Source organism: Artibeus jamaicensis, unplaced genomic scaffold (assembly GCF_021234435.1).
Source record: "Artibeus jamaicensis isolate MK-2021 breed Jamaican fruit bat unplaced genomic scaffold, CSHL_Jam_final contig_354, whole genome shotgun sequence".
Taxonomy (NCBI): domain Eukaryota; kingdom Metazoa; phylum Chordata; class Mammalia; order Chiroptera; family Phyllostomidae; genus Artibeus; species Artibeus jamaicensis.
The window spans coordinates 36,055,228-36,073,557 of NW_026521803.1; the positions used below are offsets into that span (position 1 = coordinate 36,055,228).

General features: G+C 49.1%; 1 protein-coding gene across 11 annotated transcripts in view; it reads left to right on the forward strand.

The window, feature by feature from the left end:
* Positions 1-17,893, forward strand: part of NEDD4L (NEDD4 like E3 ubiquitin protein ligase) — a 289,989-nt gene extending 272,096 nt beyond the window's left edge. For all 11 annotated transcript variants that reach the window (XM_037151988.2, XM_037151991.2, XM_037151994.2 and 8 more), the window contains 8 exons: positions 1,547-1,642; positions 2,557-2,630; positions 4,703-4,763; positions 5,362-5,421; positions 7,049-7,156; positions 8,412-8,508; positions 9,000-9,072; positions 12,915-17,893. In XM_037151988.2, coding sequence (XP_037007883.1) covers positions 1,547-1,642; positions 2,557-2,630; positions 4,703-4,763; positions 5,362-5,421; positions 7,049-7,156; positions 8,412-8,508; positions 9,000-9,072; positions 12,915-13,017 — 672 coding nt within the window. In that variant the 3' untranslated portion in view covers positions 13,018-17,893. The remainder of the gene's footprint in view (positions 1-1,546; positions 1,643-2,556; positions 2,631-4,702; positions 4,764-5,361; positions 5,422-7,048; positions 7,157-8,411; positions 8,509-8,999; positions 9,073-12,914) is intronic.
* The last annotated feature ends 437 nt before the right edge of the window (positions 17,894-18,330 follow it).

Genomic DNA, 18,330 nt, shown 5'->3' on the forward strand with positions numbered 1-18,330 from the left:
TCCCGTTGGACACCTGGGCCACTCACGCCTGACGGAATAGCCGCTGTGATCGCATTGCAGTCACAGCCATGTTTATCGCCGGAATAATAGGGCACCATTAAACTCTTCTCCCTTTTTTCCAACGGCCCCAGGTCCATGGGTTGGATACGCCACCCACAGCTCAGGTGCCTCTGCTTCCCCCAGGGCTGCTGTGCCCTGGAGACCTCGTGGCAGCCCTTGTTTTCCATAGAAAACTGCTAATACTGAACATTCAGAGATTCACTATTCCTCTGTTCTCTGACCTCAGAAATGGCAAGGGCACAGAACAAAACGGTAGATGAAGGGAAGAGAGTATACGTGGCAGGGGGGTGCCCACTGCATGTGGGGAGGGGTAAACGAGTTAGCAAATGCAAACTTCTGTGCCAAGGGATTCTGGTTTCCCTGCTGCGTTTGACTCCTTTTACACAGGCTGACCATTTTACAGCTGAAAGGATTTTTTGTACAAATAGAAACTGATGTGCTTTGCATAATCTACTTGTTGCTTCTGTTTTTCTTTTCATTTACCTGTACCCCCACTGCCTGCCTCCAGGCGTGGGCATTTGCCCAGGCCCCAGCACACTCACGCAGGGCCACTGAGGAGCATCGTTGTCCACTGGGGTACATGTAGCTCCGCTCTCACGTCACATCCTCTCACTTGAGTCAGGAAGCCCCTGGCCTTGCTGTGATGTGGGCTGTGTCCCTCCTGTAGTTGGGCCTGTGAGCCCGTGTTCTCACTACTGACCATCACTGGTAGCTGTTTCTGTGCAGCATCTGTGTGTGAAAGGAGGGAGGATGCTGGCTGTGACCTTGAGCCCACTCTTCTGTGGCCAGGAGACTCAGCCACAGGACCAGGCTCAAATTTCCTTCCAGCTTTCGCCTTTGCCTTGCACTTTATGCTTGATGATGGTGTAATGAGGCAGCAAGGACCACAGACATGTCTCAGAAAGTCTGAATTAATTCTATGTCACAGGTTGACAGAGGGCGTGCACATTCTGTCTGTCCTTCTCAGCCTCTTGTCCCAGCACTGAGGTCCCTGTGAGAGGGCAGGCCAGGCCCTTGCACTTGTGACCTGGTCCTTCCTGTTTGCCTACACTGACTTAAAGGAGGGTAAAGCCCAGGAAGAGTCAGAACTTACAGCCATTGATATTCAATTAGTTAGAACATTTGCCCATTCTCCCTGTTGCCCTTTGATCTCCTCACTCTTAAAAGATAGGAACTGCGTTCATCTTTTGCATGTTCAATGGTGAGATTGCAGACAGCCCTCCAGTACAAGTTGCATTCTCTACACTGCACACAGGACGGAATTCAACTGCAAACCCCTGTTGCCACTAAAACATGTGTTTGGCTTCTATTTTAAATGAAACAAGTACACTAGGTTTGGGGAGGAGTGGAAAACATTGTATTAGTGCCTGATGTAACTGTTGAGTGATGAGAATGGACTTATATTAGGACGTAACTATTGAAAGTCAAGCAAGTTTGTATTTTGAGAAGAAAAAGCTTCCTTTTAATGTCCGTGTCATTTCTGTAGGATAGTGAGTATTACAACTCCTTGAAATGGATCCTAGAAAACGATCCCACTGAACTGGACCTCATGTTCTGTATCGATGAAGAAAACTTCGGACAGGTGGGTCCGGGTGTCCCCGGAGCGCCTCTCTAGCTTCTAGGACGTCTTTGCTTTTGCACAGATTGTGCCATGCATGGCTGGTGCCTACTGAGCACTTACTGAGTGAATGCGTGGATGGATTCTGTTTTCTTTCTGGTTAATGAGAACCTGGAGTTGCTGGTTTCTGAGGCCTCCTGGGAGTGCTTTAAATACAGGACTTGAACAGCTGCCCTATGCCAAATGGGAAGAATGAACTGTGCACTATACACTTGTGTGCTCACACCCACCTACCCACCCACCCACCAGGAAGAGGCCCCTTTCAGAGCTACCATAAGTGGAAGTTCTTGTTGTGAGTTCACAAAGCAGCACCTGAGTTGGTTGTTTGGGACAGGCACTGGGGTAGGCGGGGACGGAGGGGGGAAAGCAGCCCCGTGGGGAAACCCTGCAGGACCAGGCATTATAAGCATCTTTGGTTTTTTTTAAGTTCCCGTGTTTGCCTCCTTAAAAGAAATTCCACACAGCGCTTTTTTTTTTTTTTTACTATAAAATCCAATTTTCAGAAACAAATAAACTACATTAGAATTTGGATCTCCATAATCTCGGTGGACATACCCTCTCTTTTCTGTTCACAATTAATTTCCTGATAAAGGAATAGCAGGAAAAAAACATTGTTCTTCTCCACTGTTGCTAATATGGGAAAAATAATTAAAACTCATAAATAACCATGAAATAATTTGCCTTTCGTGATAACCTCTTTAAATGGGTAGCATTTTAACAACGTAAAAACCTCATCAGACACCCTCTTATGCGTAAAGCCTGTTTCCTGGGGAATATTTCTCAACAAATTTTACTTTTGTAGAAAGACATCATTACTCAATAACAATATGCAGGGTAACTTTCTAATGGTGACTGTGGTTTTATCTCTGTAATTGCAGACGTATCAAGTGGATCTGAAGCCCAATGGGTCCGAAATCATGGTCACTAATGAAAACAAACGGGAGTATATCGAGTACGTATATGCACTTACTGGCCTTCTATCACATCGCACAGCGTGTTAGGTTGCCACTCCTGCCTTTCAAGAACAGCGCATGCGTGTTATGGGCATGTTTTCCACCCTCCAGTTCCTCTGGCACAGGCGAGCGGGAAGTTGGGTCACAGGGTGGGAAGTTTGACTTGGAACGTGACTCCAGTGAGCTGCTGTGTCAGGGGCTGGTGGAGGGCGCGGTGGACATTGTTGAGCAGTGTGACGAAACTCTCCTGGAGCGGGTGGCTCTCTAGGCTGCAGTTAGGAGAGAATGGCAGCGACCGGTGGGGTAAAATTAGGAAGGACCAAAGATAAAATACTCATCTCTCTCCTGACTTTTTCCCATAATGACAATGTAGGGAAATAGTGAGAGTGGATAGGAAAACACAGCCCATGCAGACACAATAAATTGTCTCTGATATTTGTAATGATCTGAACCCAATCTCAGTCTCGGCTCGTGGAACGATGTTGAGCCCTTTGGAAGTCCAGGTATTAAGTCACCCTGGGGCAGTTACACCAGACAGAAGGTCTTTCTCTGTTGGGTGTGTTATAATTTCCCATTTGGTACAAGTGTACAATTCAAGTACGCAATTCTGGGATTTTCCGAGGATTTCCAGGTTGCCCTTGCTAGCCCTGGAGTGGGGACGAGGTCAAGGCAGCCATATCTGGTCCCCTCCAGGCCCTGGTTTCTGCTCATCTTGCAGGTTCCAGCCTCCGCTGAGCTCCTGGTTTGCACTCAGTGCTCCTTCTCAACAAGCTGGGCCCCCTCCTCTCTTCTCAACCTGCTTGGTCCAGAGGACTTAATTGGGGGCATTGGCCCAGGGTCTTGGCACCTTTTAGCATAATCCACAGAGAAAAACCTTGGAGTCTCTGTTTAGGGACCCCGACAAAGCGTGGACCAATGCATAGGACACTCACAAGGCTAAAAGCTTACCAACAAGAAGGAAAATACTGTCCTTCTTACCTGTTCACACTAAGTGGCACACTCGTTCTGAACTCGGGCAATCTCAGCAAGCAGACAACACTCTGGCAGACACCACTGTCTTCACTCAGAAAGTACAGGCTTTGAATAGACTCTAAAGCAGTCCCTCCGGTGACCAGGGTCGAAAGTTGGAGGATTCAGACGTCAGGCTGTGTGTCGTGCGTCATTCCTCGCAGTGAACTCTGAGGTTTCAGATTCGGTGGGACTGGGGCTGGGCAGAGCCTCAGCTACCTTCGCTGAGAAAAGGGAGATAGAAACCTGCACCTGCTCCCTGACACCTGCGTCCCCTGGGGCATGCAGAGGGCCATGGCGCCGCTGGCTGCAGCTCCCTGGAAGGGCTGAGGGGTGGTGGGAGCAGGCTGGTCCTATGGGCCACAGTCACAGTGTCACCTCCTAGGTGAGAGCTGTGGACAATGTGACAAGGTCCTGGTGCTGTCTCACAACAAAACGCCTTAGCAGGTCTCTAAAGTTGCTGCGCCTGGCAGCACATCCGGCTGCAGCTGGACGTTACCAGGGGAAGATGGTTTCAGTGAATCTGTCACATAAAAGAGTCTGACCATTAATCCTCCATATGGAAGCATTAGTGTAAATCGTTTTGCTGATAAACTATATGTCATTGTTGAGATGAGGTACACTGCATCCTAGAATGACATATCATTTGATAAAATATGTGCCCTACTCCCTTTAAAAATGTATGTACATATGTATATGTAAGTGGGTGTGTATATATGTGAGTTTATGTGTATATACCTGTTCTGCACATACACCTGTGCGTTCACACCCCATGACCTCTCCCCTCTTCTTCTTGTGGTCACATTTATAAAGCGACTTAGAGAAACTGAGCCTTGCTCTAGGGAGTAGCAGGGACAAACCTAGCATTTCCTCTCAAGTCCTCTGTGAGATTTCAGTGACTCTCAAAAGAACTCACGAATCAGCAGTGTATGCTGGGGCCCCGCACCCTGTTTTCCTTTGCTGTTGTAGGGTTCCCCTCCCCTGTCTGAGGAGATGTGCTCACAGCTATGAAGAAAGAAGTGAGAACAAAGGTGCTTAAATGCTGTTCCGCTTTCTCCCGCAGCTTAGTCATCCAGTGGAGGTTTGTGAACAGGGTCCAGAAGCAAATGAACGCCTTCTTGGAGGTAAGCCGTGCCCACCAAGAAGTCTGCCTGCACCTTATTCCCAGCTGGAGAGAGGGCGGCACGGTGGGATGATCACCCACCAAAAGACGGGCGCAGGGTGGGGCACGCAGAGAGGCCAGGACGGCGCAGCCCACGCCGCCGACCAGTCTCCAGGACAGGAGTGTGCGGCACCACACAGTCCCCCTTTCATTCCATTTGCTTACAGTTCTCTTTGCTTCTCATATCCCAGTCCCTGATTTTTTAATATTCCCTGGCACATCCGTGATGCATGTATTTCGGGACGCACTGGCTCACCACACTGGGTCTTACATGAGCTTTGCGACCCGCCTGCTCACAGCAACCCGTATTTTCTTAGGGCTTGAACATTACTCAGGTACCTCGGCCTTCTAGATTCTACTTTTTCCCGACACTTTTCCATTGTGACGAGGCTGTTTTTATCAGAATTACAACTATGGCTACTATCACTGGTGTATAAATCATAGTAAAGAATTTCTCTTTCCTGGCTAAAAAAAAAAAAGATTGTTTTTTTTTCTGTAAAATTTCCCTCTTTCAAGGAAAAAGGTGTTTAGGGTGATTTTTTTTGTTTGTTTTCTTTCAGGGGTTCACAGAACTGCTTCCTATTGATTTGATTAAAATTTTTGATGAAAATGAGCTGGAGGTTTGTATTATAAAAAATTTGTATAAAGTAGATTTCTTTAAGTTTCTCATTACTTTATAAATGATTTTTTAAATTTTATTGATTTTTAGGAAGGAGGGGAAGAGAGAGAAAGAGAAACATCAATTGCTTGTTCCACCCATTTGCACATTCCTCAGTTGATTCTTGTATGCGTCCTGACCAGGGATCGAACCCTCAACTTTGGTGTATTGGGAGAGCATTCTAACCAACTGAGCTACCTGGCCAGGGCTCAATAATAGTTTAATGTCCTTTGACCCATAATGCCCTGGGCAGTCAGCTTAGGTGAATTCTGCAACATGTCTGTTAAAGGGCTTGCTTGCCAATGGGCGAGTAAGGAAATAGCAGAAGGAGTCTCGGAGTCCCCGCAGGTTCCTTGCCACAGAGAGGACAGCCTGGGACGTGGGGACAGGTAGAGGCCCGCTGAGCGGAGTGGGGCTTGTGGCCCTTTGCCCTCGGTGAGGAAAGCTGCTGCTCCCAGTAAAGTCAAGGTCGCACACCTGGTGGGCTGGCAGCGCCCGGTTCCCAGGGCCCAGCTACACCTGCTCATGTCCACCCGGCAGCCACGCGCAGCTTTGGCCAGGAGCTGGGTGTAAGCGTCTGCTGGGGCTGTCGGACAGGTGTCTCGGTGAACTTGCAGTGGTCCGTCAGGTATGGAAGGCAACAGGAAGTTTAACCTCCAGTTGTTTCCGCTGCTTTCGTTGAGGTAGACGAGAACGAGCCATTTAGAAAGCAAAGGAATCTCACACCCTTTTATGTTGCCAGCCTGTGTCTGCTCAGAAGCTGTTGGGGGGCTTCAGTTAGCCACCTGTATGAGCCACATCCAAAGAGGCATTCCGTGTAGACTGGCTTCCTGGTTTTCTATCTTAGTATGGAAAGTTCAAGTACATGATGTTGAGAAGTTACTGACCTCGCCGGTTTCCCCAGCAAGGTTTCGGCAGAGCCAGGCCTGGGGCTCCGTTTCCAGGCGTCTGGCTCAGCCCTCTTTCCTTTCACTGGAGTCCCTCTGCAGGAGGTCATGTTTGTTTGCCCACAGGAAGCCGTCCCCGTGGGAGGGTTGGGTACTAAGAGACGCAGCCCTAGGCTAACTGGGAAGGCAGATCAGCACAGGTCTGCCTCCACCAGTCTTGGACGGATGGGTGATTTGCCCTTCCCTGGGTCAGTCGGTCTGGGGGGCATGAGTCCTCACTGTCGTAATACACTAATTCTCCGTGGGTGGGGAGATTTCCAAATTTTGAGACAAATCACCTCTTGGAACTAGAAACAGCGCATAATGAGGTGATGTACATGGAGCATAAGAAAGTCGATGGGCTCTGCTCAGTGGAGGGGAGGGAGAAAGAGCCGTCTGGAGCTTTTGTCTCCACTGTGCAGTGCTGTGGTCTGTACAGGCAGTAGACTTGGGGGCCCCCTTGTCACCGACACTGTCCCTGTGGTCTGCAGTGGCAGGTGAAATTTGGAACACATTCCCCACGTTTGTTGTGAGGAGTTTGTTGCCAGCTTGCCGCTTTGCGCAGGTTGGCCTGCTGGCCCTGAGAAAGGCCACGTGTGGAGTGTGATCCCTTCAATGTTCCCTTTGTGCCCCATTCACTCACAGAGGGTCTCTCCTTTCTAGTTGCTAATGTGTGGCCTCGGCGACGTGGACGTGAATGACTGGAGACAACACACCATCTACAAGAACGGCTACTGCCCAAACCATCCTGTCATTCAGTGGTTCTGGAAGGTAAAGCAGGGCCTCCGGGCCCACACCCTGCACCTCTCCCTGGGCCGGGCTGAGGGCTATGCTGCCCTCCCCACGGTCTGGCTTTAGTCCAGCTGCAGGGAGTTGGGCGGCTGGCGGAGAGAGGGGGCAAACTGGAGAGGAAATCGTCAACTCCACGGACGGTTGTCCTTCCTTACCCTCTGGGTTAAAACAGCTTCTGTTTGAGGAACCTGTTGAGTGGGGCGATTCTGAAAGGGGGGAGGTACCTGGATTCAAGAACTGGAATGCGTCTCCCAAAGTGTGAAGAAGAATTAGGGGGCTTCTCAGGGCAAAACTGTGCTTAGGGCCTCACTTTTCCGAGATGCTATTTTCAGTTAAAAAATCATTTTCCCAATTTTTTTGTTGTTAATTCCAACATGCATTTGGATCTTTTGTTATCTTTCAGTGAAAGCTGCCTACAGAGAAATTTGATGTACTACTTAGGGTCAGTGTTTGCATTCGGTTTAGCTCAGGAGAGAAGGGAAATGATGATGAATGGGTCCAAGAGCCAGTAAACTGACTTTAAAAGAACAATTACAGGGGGGAAAAAAGCTGACCGTTTGCTTTACAGAGATAAGAAATCATTTCACTTGTGTTAATTTCTAACATCTATTTTTAATAATATTTCAAGTGCCACCAAAAACAGACCTAAAAAGAAAAGAGCAGCATCTTCAAATCCTAGTTCAAGTCTCGCTCAGGTTTTATTTGGATTTTTTTTCAGCAGTTCAAGTAACATTATCAGTAAAGCCAACCCAACTCTTGTTATAACTCAGATATGTAACATACAGGGATTATTTTCAAGGCCTATTCTTGCCTTTGTTTCTTTTTATGAAGTGTTGTTTCTTTGAGAGTCTGTCTACCGTCTGAATCCCGCCCCCTGACCTGGCTTCCCCCGGGGTGGCCGCCTTCCCACACCCCGTGTGTTTCGCATCGGCTCTCGGGGGCACTGGCGGTCTCGCACCCAGACACCTGAGCCTGGTGCCGGGCTCAAAGAGGTTGCTTTTTATGCCATTTATCTTGACTTACTGCAGGAGAACAAAGAGACACTGTGATCCCTCGCTTTCTAAGACAGAGGCCAGTACTGTGGCGGCCACTAAAAAATAAAAATAAAGAAAGGACCATTTTCAGAGTCAGCTATCTAGTTTTACGTGTAAATACGGTCAGTCCCACCCATTGGCATTCCACCAGCAGGTGCTGGGTGGCCCATGGGCGCTGATGACTCTGCTTCTGTCTACAGGCTGTGCTGCTGATGGACGCCGAGAAGCGCATCCGGTTACTGCAGTTTGTCACGGGGACGTCCCGGGTGCCGATGAATGGATTTGCTGAACTGTATGGTGAGCAGGATGCGGCCTCTCCCTCTCTCTCACTCTCTCTCTCTCTTTTTTTTTTAATTTTGTTCTTTTGGTCTACCTTTAAACACTAGATTTTGCAAAATCATCCACGTGGTTATAAACTCAATGTTTCAAGGACTCCTCACCTCCAGGAAGCAGAGCTCTTCAGTGCTTACTATAGATGTTTTGTTTTGTTTTTTAAATCACTCTGCTCTTCCTATTGAAGGTCACGTTTAATCCCCGCCCCCACCCCCAATAAGTTTTCAATCTGAACGCCCCGGGTTCGGTGGAAAGGCTGCAGCAGCCTGTACTTCCTTGTGCAATGGTGTCTGTCACACTCGGTCGGATTTCCTTACGAAGGTGACATGGCGTGTGCGTCATGAGGTTGTGCAAACCTCTCGCTTTCCCCAGTGAACTGCAGCCCTAGACAGAGTCTTAGGGTCACACACTCACCCTGAGCGCTGTGAGCATTCACGTTTCTTCTCTCTGTCTAGGTTCCAACGGTCCTCAGCTGTTTACAATAGAGCAATGGGGGAGCCCCGACAAACTGCCCAGAGCTCACACATGGTGAGTGACGCACCCCTGTCCACAAACCGTGGTTTACGTACCTACCCATGAATGCTGCTGGGCGGGAGGCCTCGGAATAATGCTGCGCTCCTGCCCGCAAACAGCACAGAGGCGGAAGTGTCAATGTGGCAGATGGAAATGTGAAGTGCGTGGCAATGCTCGCCACGCTCCAGCCACGCTCCAAATGGGTCTGGTGTAGCTGGCACACCCAGGGTTAAGCCCCGAGTGCCGTGGGGGACTCCACCTCCAAACCCCGTTCTCCCCTAATCACTCCAGGAAGCAGACATTTTATTACTAACATCCACCACTCCTGGGCATGACAGCTCCCAAACTGGAAACAGATTGGGTTTTTATTCCACCTTGAAATCAGCATTTTAGAACTTGGGATAAAATTCCCCATGGAGACATTGTTTTGAAAGGGCTTCCAAGGCCAGCAGTAACCCATGAGTCTCTGGAACTTAGCACCCATCTGATGGCGGCCAGAGGAGGGGAGGCAGCCTGAGCCAGGACCGCAGCCCGGGTATTCAGGGTGGCGGGCGGCACCTCCAGGATGCAGGGCCAGGAGGCGTCTCTGGTTTCTCTGCAGAGTTAGGTAAAACTGGCACAGGGACGAACCCGGCCGCTCTCAGGGAGCGCTTGTTAATCTGAGCAGCGACACCCCTTGCGCTGGTTTTCCCCACAGGGTTTATTTCTTGCTCCTAGGGTGTGAGTGGAAGGGGGCCCTCACGAGCACCAAGCACCCCTCGCAGGAGGGGAATGAAGTGCAGCTGGGAGAGTGTTCTCACGAACATGGATTGGTAAAAAATCAGCTGTGAGGTGTTTCTCACTTCTGTTTGAGTCCCCGGCTGGCAAGAAAGTTTTCTCCTCTGTGTACTGTACCATCCATGGGGCCGAATGGGATGCATGTATGATCCTGGCCCTTTAGCCCCTTGAAAGCAAACTGGCAGTTGGGGACTGTCAGAAGCAGCCATTGTCTGTGATTCTCTGCCCTTATTCTAGGGGGAGAATGTTTTGGTAGTCTGGAGCTTTTATTCCAGACAATGCCAGAGTCAGATGTCGTTTTCTGGGCTGTGATGGCCCTTGTCAAAAGGGCAGCGGGCACCGCGCAGCACCCAGGACTGTGCGGACTGAGGAAGAGCGCCCCAGCTCCTGGTCTGACAAGGAGAGATAGGAGCGAGAACCAGGCCACGTGGAGTGGCTCTCGTCTGCGGGCCGGTACTCGAATCTCATGGGCAGCCGTGTAGTACACGGCGAGCATCGCCACAGGCTGTGAGCAAGCTCGCCCCGGTCACACGGGTCACAGATGCCCAGGATGTGACCTCAAGTCTGCCAAAATCAGAATCTGCACCCAGCCATGACGCTCATCTATGGCACATGTCTACACAGCCCACTTTCTTTTCGTCCCCTCCAAAGACAGCCAGACAGCTGAGTGTTCGGCCTGCATCCCTCTGTGATGCCGGGGACAGACACCGCACTGCTGGGCTCTCCTGCTGTTGTGGCGTCCACGTGCTTCAGCCACTGATAAGCCCAGATCAGCACTCTGAATGTAGTGGGTCTCAACCTTGTCCGCACGTTGGAACCACCAAGAATGTTTAAATATGTAGATAGACAGGCAGACAGACAGATCGATCCCACCCCCAGAGATTCAGCAGTCGTTGGTCTGCTGGGTGGCCCGGGCCATGGGGTAGTCAGAGCCCCAGGTGGGTCCGGAGGACAGCGAGGGTTTAAGAATCCCTGCTCTCCCTCAGGAAGGACGGAGGCCTGCCCGCCCGAGAACGGCCGCCTAGCCGGCTCTTCCCAGGCCCTCTCCTCGGTGTGTCCTAGAAATAAAGCAACCAAAGAGGTTTCCCAGTGATGGTGTCCCCAGAACGCCAGAATGACTGCCACCTGACCGGGCAGAGTGCTCACCATGAGCCACCCTGGCTGGCAGGGCAGGACTCGCTCTGTTTTCCCGGCCGCGCGGCCCCGGATCCGACTGTCGCAGTGGAAACACGCTATGCCGGCTGCTCACAGCAACTGCTCCACACTCAGATTCCACCGTGTGGATGTCACTGTCTTCCGTGTTTCGTGAGAGTGTGAAACACACAGTTATGCTTCAGAGTGCAAACCTGACTCACTGGGAGGGCGAGGGCAGGGAGGTCTGGTTCTCTCTGGTACTTTCCGTAGATCCGTCAGATGTAATCATTGCATGTCCCATCTTTAAAGAGCTTCATTTCATTGTCCTGTCAAAGGTCACTGACTGGATGTTTAAAATTACACTTTACTGAGAACCGCAGACCTACCGGCTCTGGGTTGTCGACTCTCACAATAACTTTATTCGGCCCACACATCTAGACACAGAAGCCCACCGAACATAATGGGGTCATACAGTTAGGGGCAGGCCAGAGACTGACCCCTCCCCGGACCTCAGAGCTAACGATAGCTAACCGTTCTTAGGTGTGTTCCCAGCATCGTCCTATGAGTATCTATGTGTATTAACTCCTTGTGCCCCAGCAATTACAAGAAGGGGGTCAATTAGAGGGAAAAGCAGTCACGGACCCTTGAGAACCCATGTTTGTTTCCTGCTGCTGCGGACAGTCATTAGCTTTTCAAACTTGAACTCGTGAATCGGGGCCGGGAGTGCAGCACAGACGGTGCCCAGGGCTAGCTTCAGAGGCAACAAGAGGACTGTATTCCAGCATACTGTGTAGCCTTGGGCAAGTTGCCTAACCTCTCTGTGCCTCAAATAGGGTTGAAGCATTACGTGGCTTGCAGGGCGATTGCCAGGACTCCCTGAGGTAATAACCGAAAGATACATCCCCCTGCCGATGGCACATGGTGACTACTCCCTGGGCATCTGCTCTTACTAAATCATCCCAGCTGTGGCGAGGCTATGTGTCCATCTCTGTGGCAGGTGCCCATCAGCCGTCTACCCCCACAGGCAGGACTCCTGTGACTGGGGGCACTCGGGGAATGCTGGGCGCACGGTGACTGTGGCCACCATCTCGGTGCCCTTGCAGTGCACAGAGACATTTTCCGAGTGTTCTGATTTGACCCTTCCAGCACCCTGCAAGCTTTTTCACAGACGAGCAGACTCAGGGCGGTGACTTGCCCCGGCAGGTCACCTGGCAAGTGGCTGAGCCAGAATCTGAACTTTCTCGGACAAGTCTGCTTCATTTTTCTGGAAGCCTCACAACCACCAGGGCCGTTGGGGGCACCCCAGGCGAAGTCTGCGGGTCAGCCAGGGCTTTCGAATAATGCAGCTCTTCATGCAACATGTCTATCTATTACTTGCCTGACTTTAGTTGGTGGAGGGAGCTAAGCGTGGGTTCTGGGGCCACAGGCAGCCTACTTCTAGCCTTGGGTCTACGGTGCTGCCAGGGGTGAGGGCTCTGTGCAGAGCAGGGAAAGCGTGACCCACCCCAGAGGCCTGTGATGGAAACCATGAGAGTGACCAAGTAGAAAAGCAGTTGGCTGAGTGAGAGCACTAGGAAATGGCCCAGCCTCCGTTCACCCGGAGCTCCTGGTGCATAAGTTCTATAGTGTTTCTAGGGTCTGGAAATGTTGGGGTGTCTGTCACCTCCTTGCCTTCGGTGTCTCCCTCCCCAGCAGTAGCCACCACTAGCCGGAGTAGAGAGGTTCTATGGCCTATCAGAAAATTCTTTTCTCTGTGGGCTCCATAGCCTACTTGGTGTGGACAGTTTCATCACCAAAATTTATATTTTGATCATCAGAATTTAGTTAGGACCCTTCCATGCTCTTACTCCACCACCCAACGCCCCTTCCGCCAAATCTCAGAAATGCTTTTCTGACTAACGGGTAACAAACACGGCTGTTTACCTGCCCCTCTGTTGCCATTGCAGCTTTAATCGCCTTGACTTACCTCCATATGAAACCTTCGAAGATTTACGGGAGAAGCTCCTCATGGCTGTGGAGAATGCCCAAGGATTTGAGGGGGTGGATTAAGCGCCCCCGCCTCGGGGGGTGGTCCGTCGAGCAGGCCCCACCCGCACGTGTGCATCCCCCGCTTTGCAGAGACGATGGCCCAGAGCGTCGCGCCGCGCGGCTCCCGGAGCAGAGCCTTCGCCCGCGACTTGCCCAAGCTCAGACGTGGGAACCCAGGCCCACGTCCCATTTCTGCATTTTCCACCGCAAATTATCAACTGGTTGACGTGTACACTAATTACATTTCAGGACTTAACTCTATTTATGTTGTGCCTCTGTAGGGAGAGGCCTTAATAAACATTTTACATACTTTATAATGACCACGAACGGAATCAATCACTCGGCAGGTATAGTATTACAACTCATGTTTACTTTTTGAAAATGATTTAGACCGATTTTCCGATTTCATTTTACTGCAATTAAAGATGTGTCCTGTACTTGGAAAAGTGAGCTTTTTTTAAATTTGAATTTCATACCAGGTTTAATGTCTGTGACATTTTTATTTTTGAAGGACTTTGACACCCCTACCCCTCAACTTTATTAGACTTTGAAGACTGATTTTTGTCCAAAAGCCTTCTTACAGACTTTGAGAGCATTTAAAATATAACATTAGGCATAATGATAATTTTTTTCCACACTCAGAATGAAAACAAACTGGATATTAGGGTATGGGGGGTTTTCTGTACAAATTTAGCATAATAGCTACAGGCTGGGAGAATTGTACCATAGCCTGACAATTTCATGTTGACTTGAAGGGGTCGCATAGCTATTTACATGTGCTTACGTGTGCTTACGTGTGCTCCCACGCATGTGAGACAGAGCTGAACGATCATTTCTCACCAGAGAGATGTCTTAACCCTTCCTGATGCTGTACAGTCCTTCATTTATTATATTTTCCTCTTTGCTGTCTGTAGCAGAGACCTTTGTTTGAGTGGAACTCGGCGCTGCTTGATCTGCAGCTGTGGAAACCGGATCTGTCTGGTCTCCAGTTCCTACGCGTTCACTGATGGTAGCTAAGTAACCCACGTATGTCCTGACCACACCGGTGGCTGAGGCTCTTCATGTACGACATGGAGGTCACGCCTGGTTTGGCTTATGTTTTCTCTTCTCCTGGACAGTAAAGGTGACGATTATTTCTCCCCCCTGCACACATCTTTCTGGGGCAATATCTGTGCACAGGGAATCTGGCTGCAGGTACATGAAAGCTGGCTGAACGAAAGCTGTGCTAACGGACCTGTGCTCACCGATCGTTTTGCAGTTTCTGCTCCAAGATGCATTTAAGACGCACTTGATCTGTCCACTTTGTTCCCTGGGACGTGCTGCCTGCTTCCTTCGGCGCCATGTGCTGCCCAGTCATGTGTGTTCTGTGCTGGAGGGAAGCGAGTGGGGGGACTGGTCTGAGCCTCTGCACTCAGGCTGTTCCGCTGGGCAGGGGCCGGGCGTGCAGTGCAACCGCACTGCTCAGTTTTTTGCAGAATCCTGTGTTTTGAGAGATGGCCTGAGGCAGGGTAGCGGTTCAGCCCTGCTGTCCTTTTTAACCTGTGTTGTCCCAGACCCTGTTTTAGCAGTCAGGGGACACTAGAGATTTGATCTCTTGCCAGCTGTGAAAAAGACAAAAAATGGTGGTTTTAGGGCCTCCATGGGTTACGGAAGAAGGACCTCTCGGAGGAAGAAATTCCGTTCTGGGGGCTGGGGAGAAGCTGTGAGTGTTGGTGGCTGTAAACAAGTTATCTGAGGTCTGAGGCATGTGAAACAAGGTGGCTCTGCAGAGCCAAGGATGGGCTCCCTTTCCACATCAATTTTGAAGTATCAAATAGTGACCAGAATGTACAGATTCTGAGTAACTAGGAAAAAAGTGCTGTTCATCATTTTTATCTGTTGGTGGGAATGTTTTTTTTCTCCTCAGTCAATATAACAAATGTCTCAGTGGCAAAAAAAAAAAAAAATTCTGCAGCCCCTCCTAGTCCAGAGTCAGCTTTCTTTGTAAAACCCGGGCTAGAGGCTGGGCAAGCAGTCTGTGGCGTGGCGTGGCGTGGCATGGGTTCCAAGACAGATCCCGTGAGACTGGAGGGGAGAAATCCAGCAATTCTGGTGTAAGGACTGAGGCTCTTCTGTCATTTTTAAATAGTGTATTCCAAATGAGAATATTTGTTAAGTGCAAAACTGGCAAAGTATTAAAAATATGAAAGAAAAATCATTCTAAGATCATTTCTACACCTGGAAGAGAATTACCGACATATCGCCCACAGTAATACTGGAAAGGCGATGATCTCAAACAATAGCTCAGTTTACCTGCTCCTTAATATCTGGTTTCAGTAACCGCTACATAGTGCTGGGTTGAGATTCACTTTTGTTTGCTTTTAATCCCAATGAGGGTCCCTCGTTCTCAGTGATTCTTGGTGTTTCACTCATTGCTGAAATAGTCACAGGCCTTGTTTTCTCTTCATCTTGATGCCCACTCTTCATCAGACGTAATGACATAGGGCAGTAAAGAAAATTGTCATTGCACCGTGGAATGAAGGGTCTTTCCTGGGCTCTGCACCCATGCTGGTCAGCAGGCCTGCTGTCAAAGGAAGCCTTGCCTTTCCAGTTGTCCTTAGTAGTGACGCCAGTCTGCAGTCCAGGGTCTCTGCGGCCTCTGTTTTCTTAGAAATTACTTTAACTCAGGTTTGGTTTTGGTTTTCCTAGTTCCTAGAAGGCCAGTTTGCCATGAGGTTAGGAAGTAAGTTCTGGCATTTACATCCTGCACGTCGCAAGCCTTGGCCCATCCGCACTGTCCCTGTTGGCCTTGGGTGTTTTCTCTTTCTGCCTCTTGTGGCCTGCAGAGCAAGTTGGAAAGTCTGCAGGGGGACCAGCTTCAGATGGGGTGCTGCCTGCTGCCTTGGGAACAGGAAACAGGGCATCTGTCTGTTGGAAAGTTACATTCAGCTTCGGTGCCCGGATCTCTTTCTCCCCAAACATTTCCCATTATGTACCTTTCTGAAGCCAGGCCTCTACCAAATCAGAATGTACGATGGTTCTGTGATCGCTGTTCCCAGGGTGCTTTGGCAGCTGACATTAGGCACCTCCTGAGGTCAGGGGTCAGTGCTACAACAGCAGCCTGACATGGGTTATTCCTCCCACATGGGGGAGCAGGGACAGATTCTGAGAAATGGTTTGCAAAACGTTGGAAACACTTTGTACTTCTCACATCGTTAAAATAGACATGTACCGTTGCTGTTTGATCATGCCAGATCCAAATTGGCTCCCTTGAAAGCCAAGTTCATATACAGCAAATTACTCATTGTTCTAACAGTTCCTAATCGAAGAACACTTGACTAGTATTTTCCTAAGTTTGGTCTCTCACCTCTGAAATTTTTAAATCGATGAAAAAGTCTGGATTAATCAATTCTCGATCTCCTACCTACTGTGCCAAGCTGTGCTTGCTTTGCCTGTTTCCTCCTTACCCTGAGTCTGCACCCCTGTACTGATGGGGAGGAGAGGGGACATGCTGTCCGGTGTTGTTTTCTGCCTTGCCAGTAGGGGGTGCTGCTGTGCAGGGTAACCGCTTGGTGTACTCCCTTCCTGACCCCCAGGAGATCACTACCTCTGTCTCATTCAGGCTTCGGGGGCACTTCCTGATAAGTCAAAACTGCCAATTTCAAGTCTGAGAGGTGTTTTTAAAAATCCTTATAAACTACACTTTGTACTTTAGATTTTAAAGCTGGGGAGGCAATGTGATATACTTTGGACCACTTTTTTTAATTTATCTAAGCCTTAATGAACTGTGTACATACACTTGCATATACGCACCCACGCGCTCACACACCAGAGTGTTTGCAGTGTGTCAGAGAAAATGCTGTAGCATTAGGACGTGAGCTTGTGTAGTATTTTCTAGAAAAGGAAAGCTTTCCGTTTGTGTGGTCGTGTGCAGGGAACCCTCTTGTTAGACTTCTCTCCTTCGTTAAAGGTGTTACACCCAAAGCAATGCATGTTTAAAACGCTTGTCTTTCCGTCGGTTCGTCTGTGTGCAAGGAGTAACAATAGGAATCTAACGACATTGGCCACAGCCCTCTGCGAACTGCACTCTCCGCCTTGTATCGATGCATCGAAAGCCTTTCGCGTGACCATAACCCTGTGTCTGCAGATACCTGTGTTCCTGTAGAAGCCGGTCGGCAGCTCCTACTGAGACTGATTTCGCCCAGATTGTCATGGGTTCCTTCGTGTGAAAGCTAGCATAATAACCTTGTTCTTTCTTTACTACAATGTATGTAAAAAGTATATATACATCTGTACGTACATATGCTGTCCAAATATATGTGTATATATTTGTATAGCATTTTTACACCTTTCTTGAGGAATCTGGTTTCGAAAGGGAGTGAGAGCTTAGTCCCTTCTGTGTCTTCTCCAAGTTGAACCCTGAGAATTCCGACCCTCAGAGCCTGAGAGAACCCAGAAGATGGTGTTAATAGGCTGTCATTTCTTAACTCAGCATCATTTGTCAAGTGAAACATGAAAACAACACAGTGACTTTAAGGTGAAAAGAGTTTCAAGCATTCCAAATGAATTCTCAATGTTTCATGACTTTTTCTTATAAACTCACCTCCTAATACCAAGCCAAGTACTATTTGATACAGTGGTTAAAAACCAAACTACTTTGAATTTTTTTAAAGATCACCTATGGACAATGCTCATTTTTCTCGAACAGAGTAACTTTAAAATATGGTGGAATTTGATACACACAGGAAAAGTTTTGTTTGAGAACAAAATCCTTGTGGCTTTTCTGGAGAGATCTAAGGAAAAATTGTGGTTTGTTTTCCTGACAGCAAGAGTCCCGTGAAAAAGTGAAGTCATTGTAAAGAAGTGATTCGACTTGTCAAATATTTAATAAAGGATTATGGGAGCTGGCGCATTTCTACATTGCGTGTGGTGGCTCGTCTGATTTAAAGCTTCTTCGTGAATGTGTCGCCGGGTTCCAGGGGGTTCCGTGCCTGTGGATTTTATACAGCGTGTTCATTTCCTTAGTCTCCCTGAGAGTTGCACACCTTTAAAAACGTCACCACAGTCCTCCCAAGCACATGGCTTCGGCTTAATGAGATACACGCCTCCTCTCATCCACATGTTTTGAGCTCGAGAGCTGACGGCTTCCTCTAACACGTCATAATCCACACGAGTCCTTCCCTGCGAAGGCCTATTCCTAATCTCCATCCAACTGACCCTCAATTCTGGGGCATTAGCAAGACTCAGTTATGAAGCCCAAAGTGGGTCTCAGGAGAAAGAGACTACCAGGGCCCAGATTTCTTGCCTGGTCTCTGTTAAAACTCGCCGGCTCCTCACATTTTTTCTTTTTTCTTT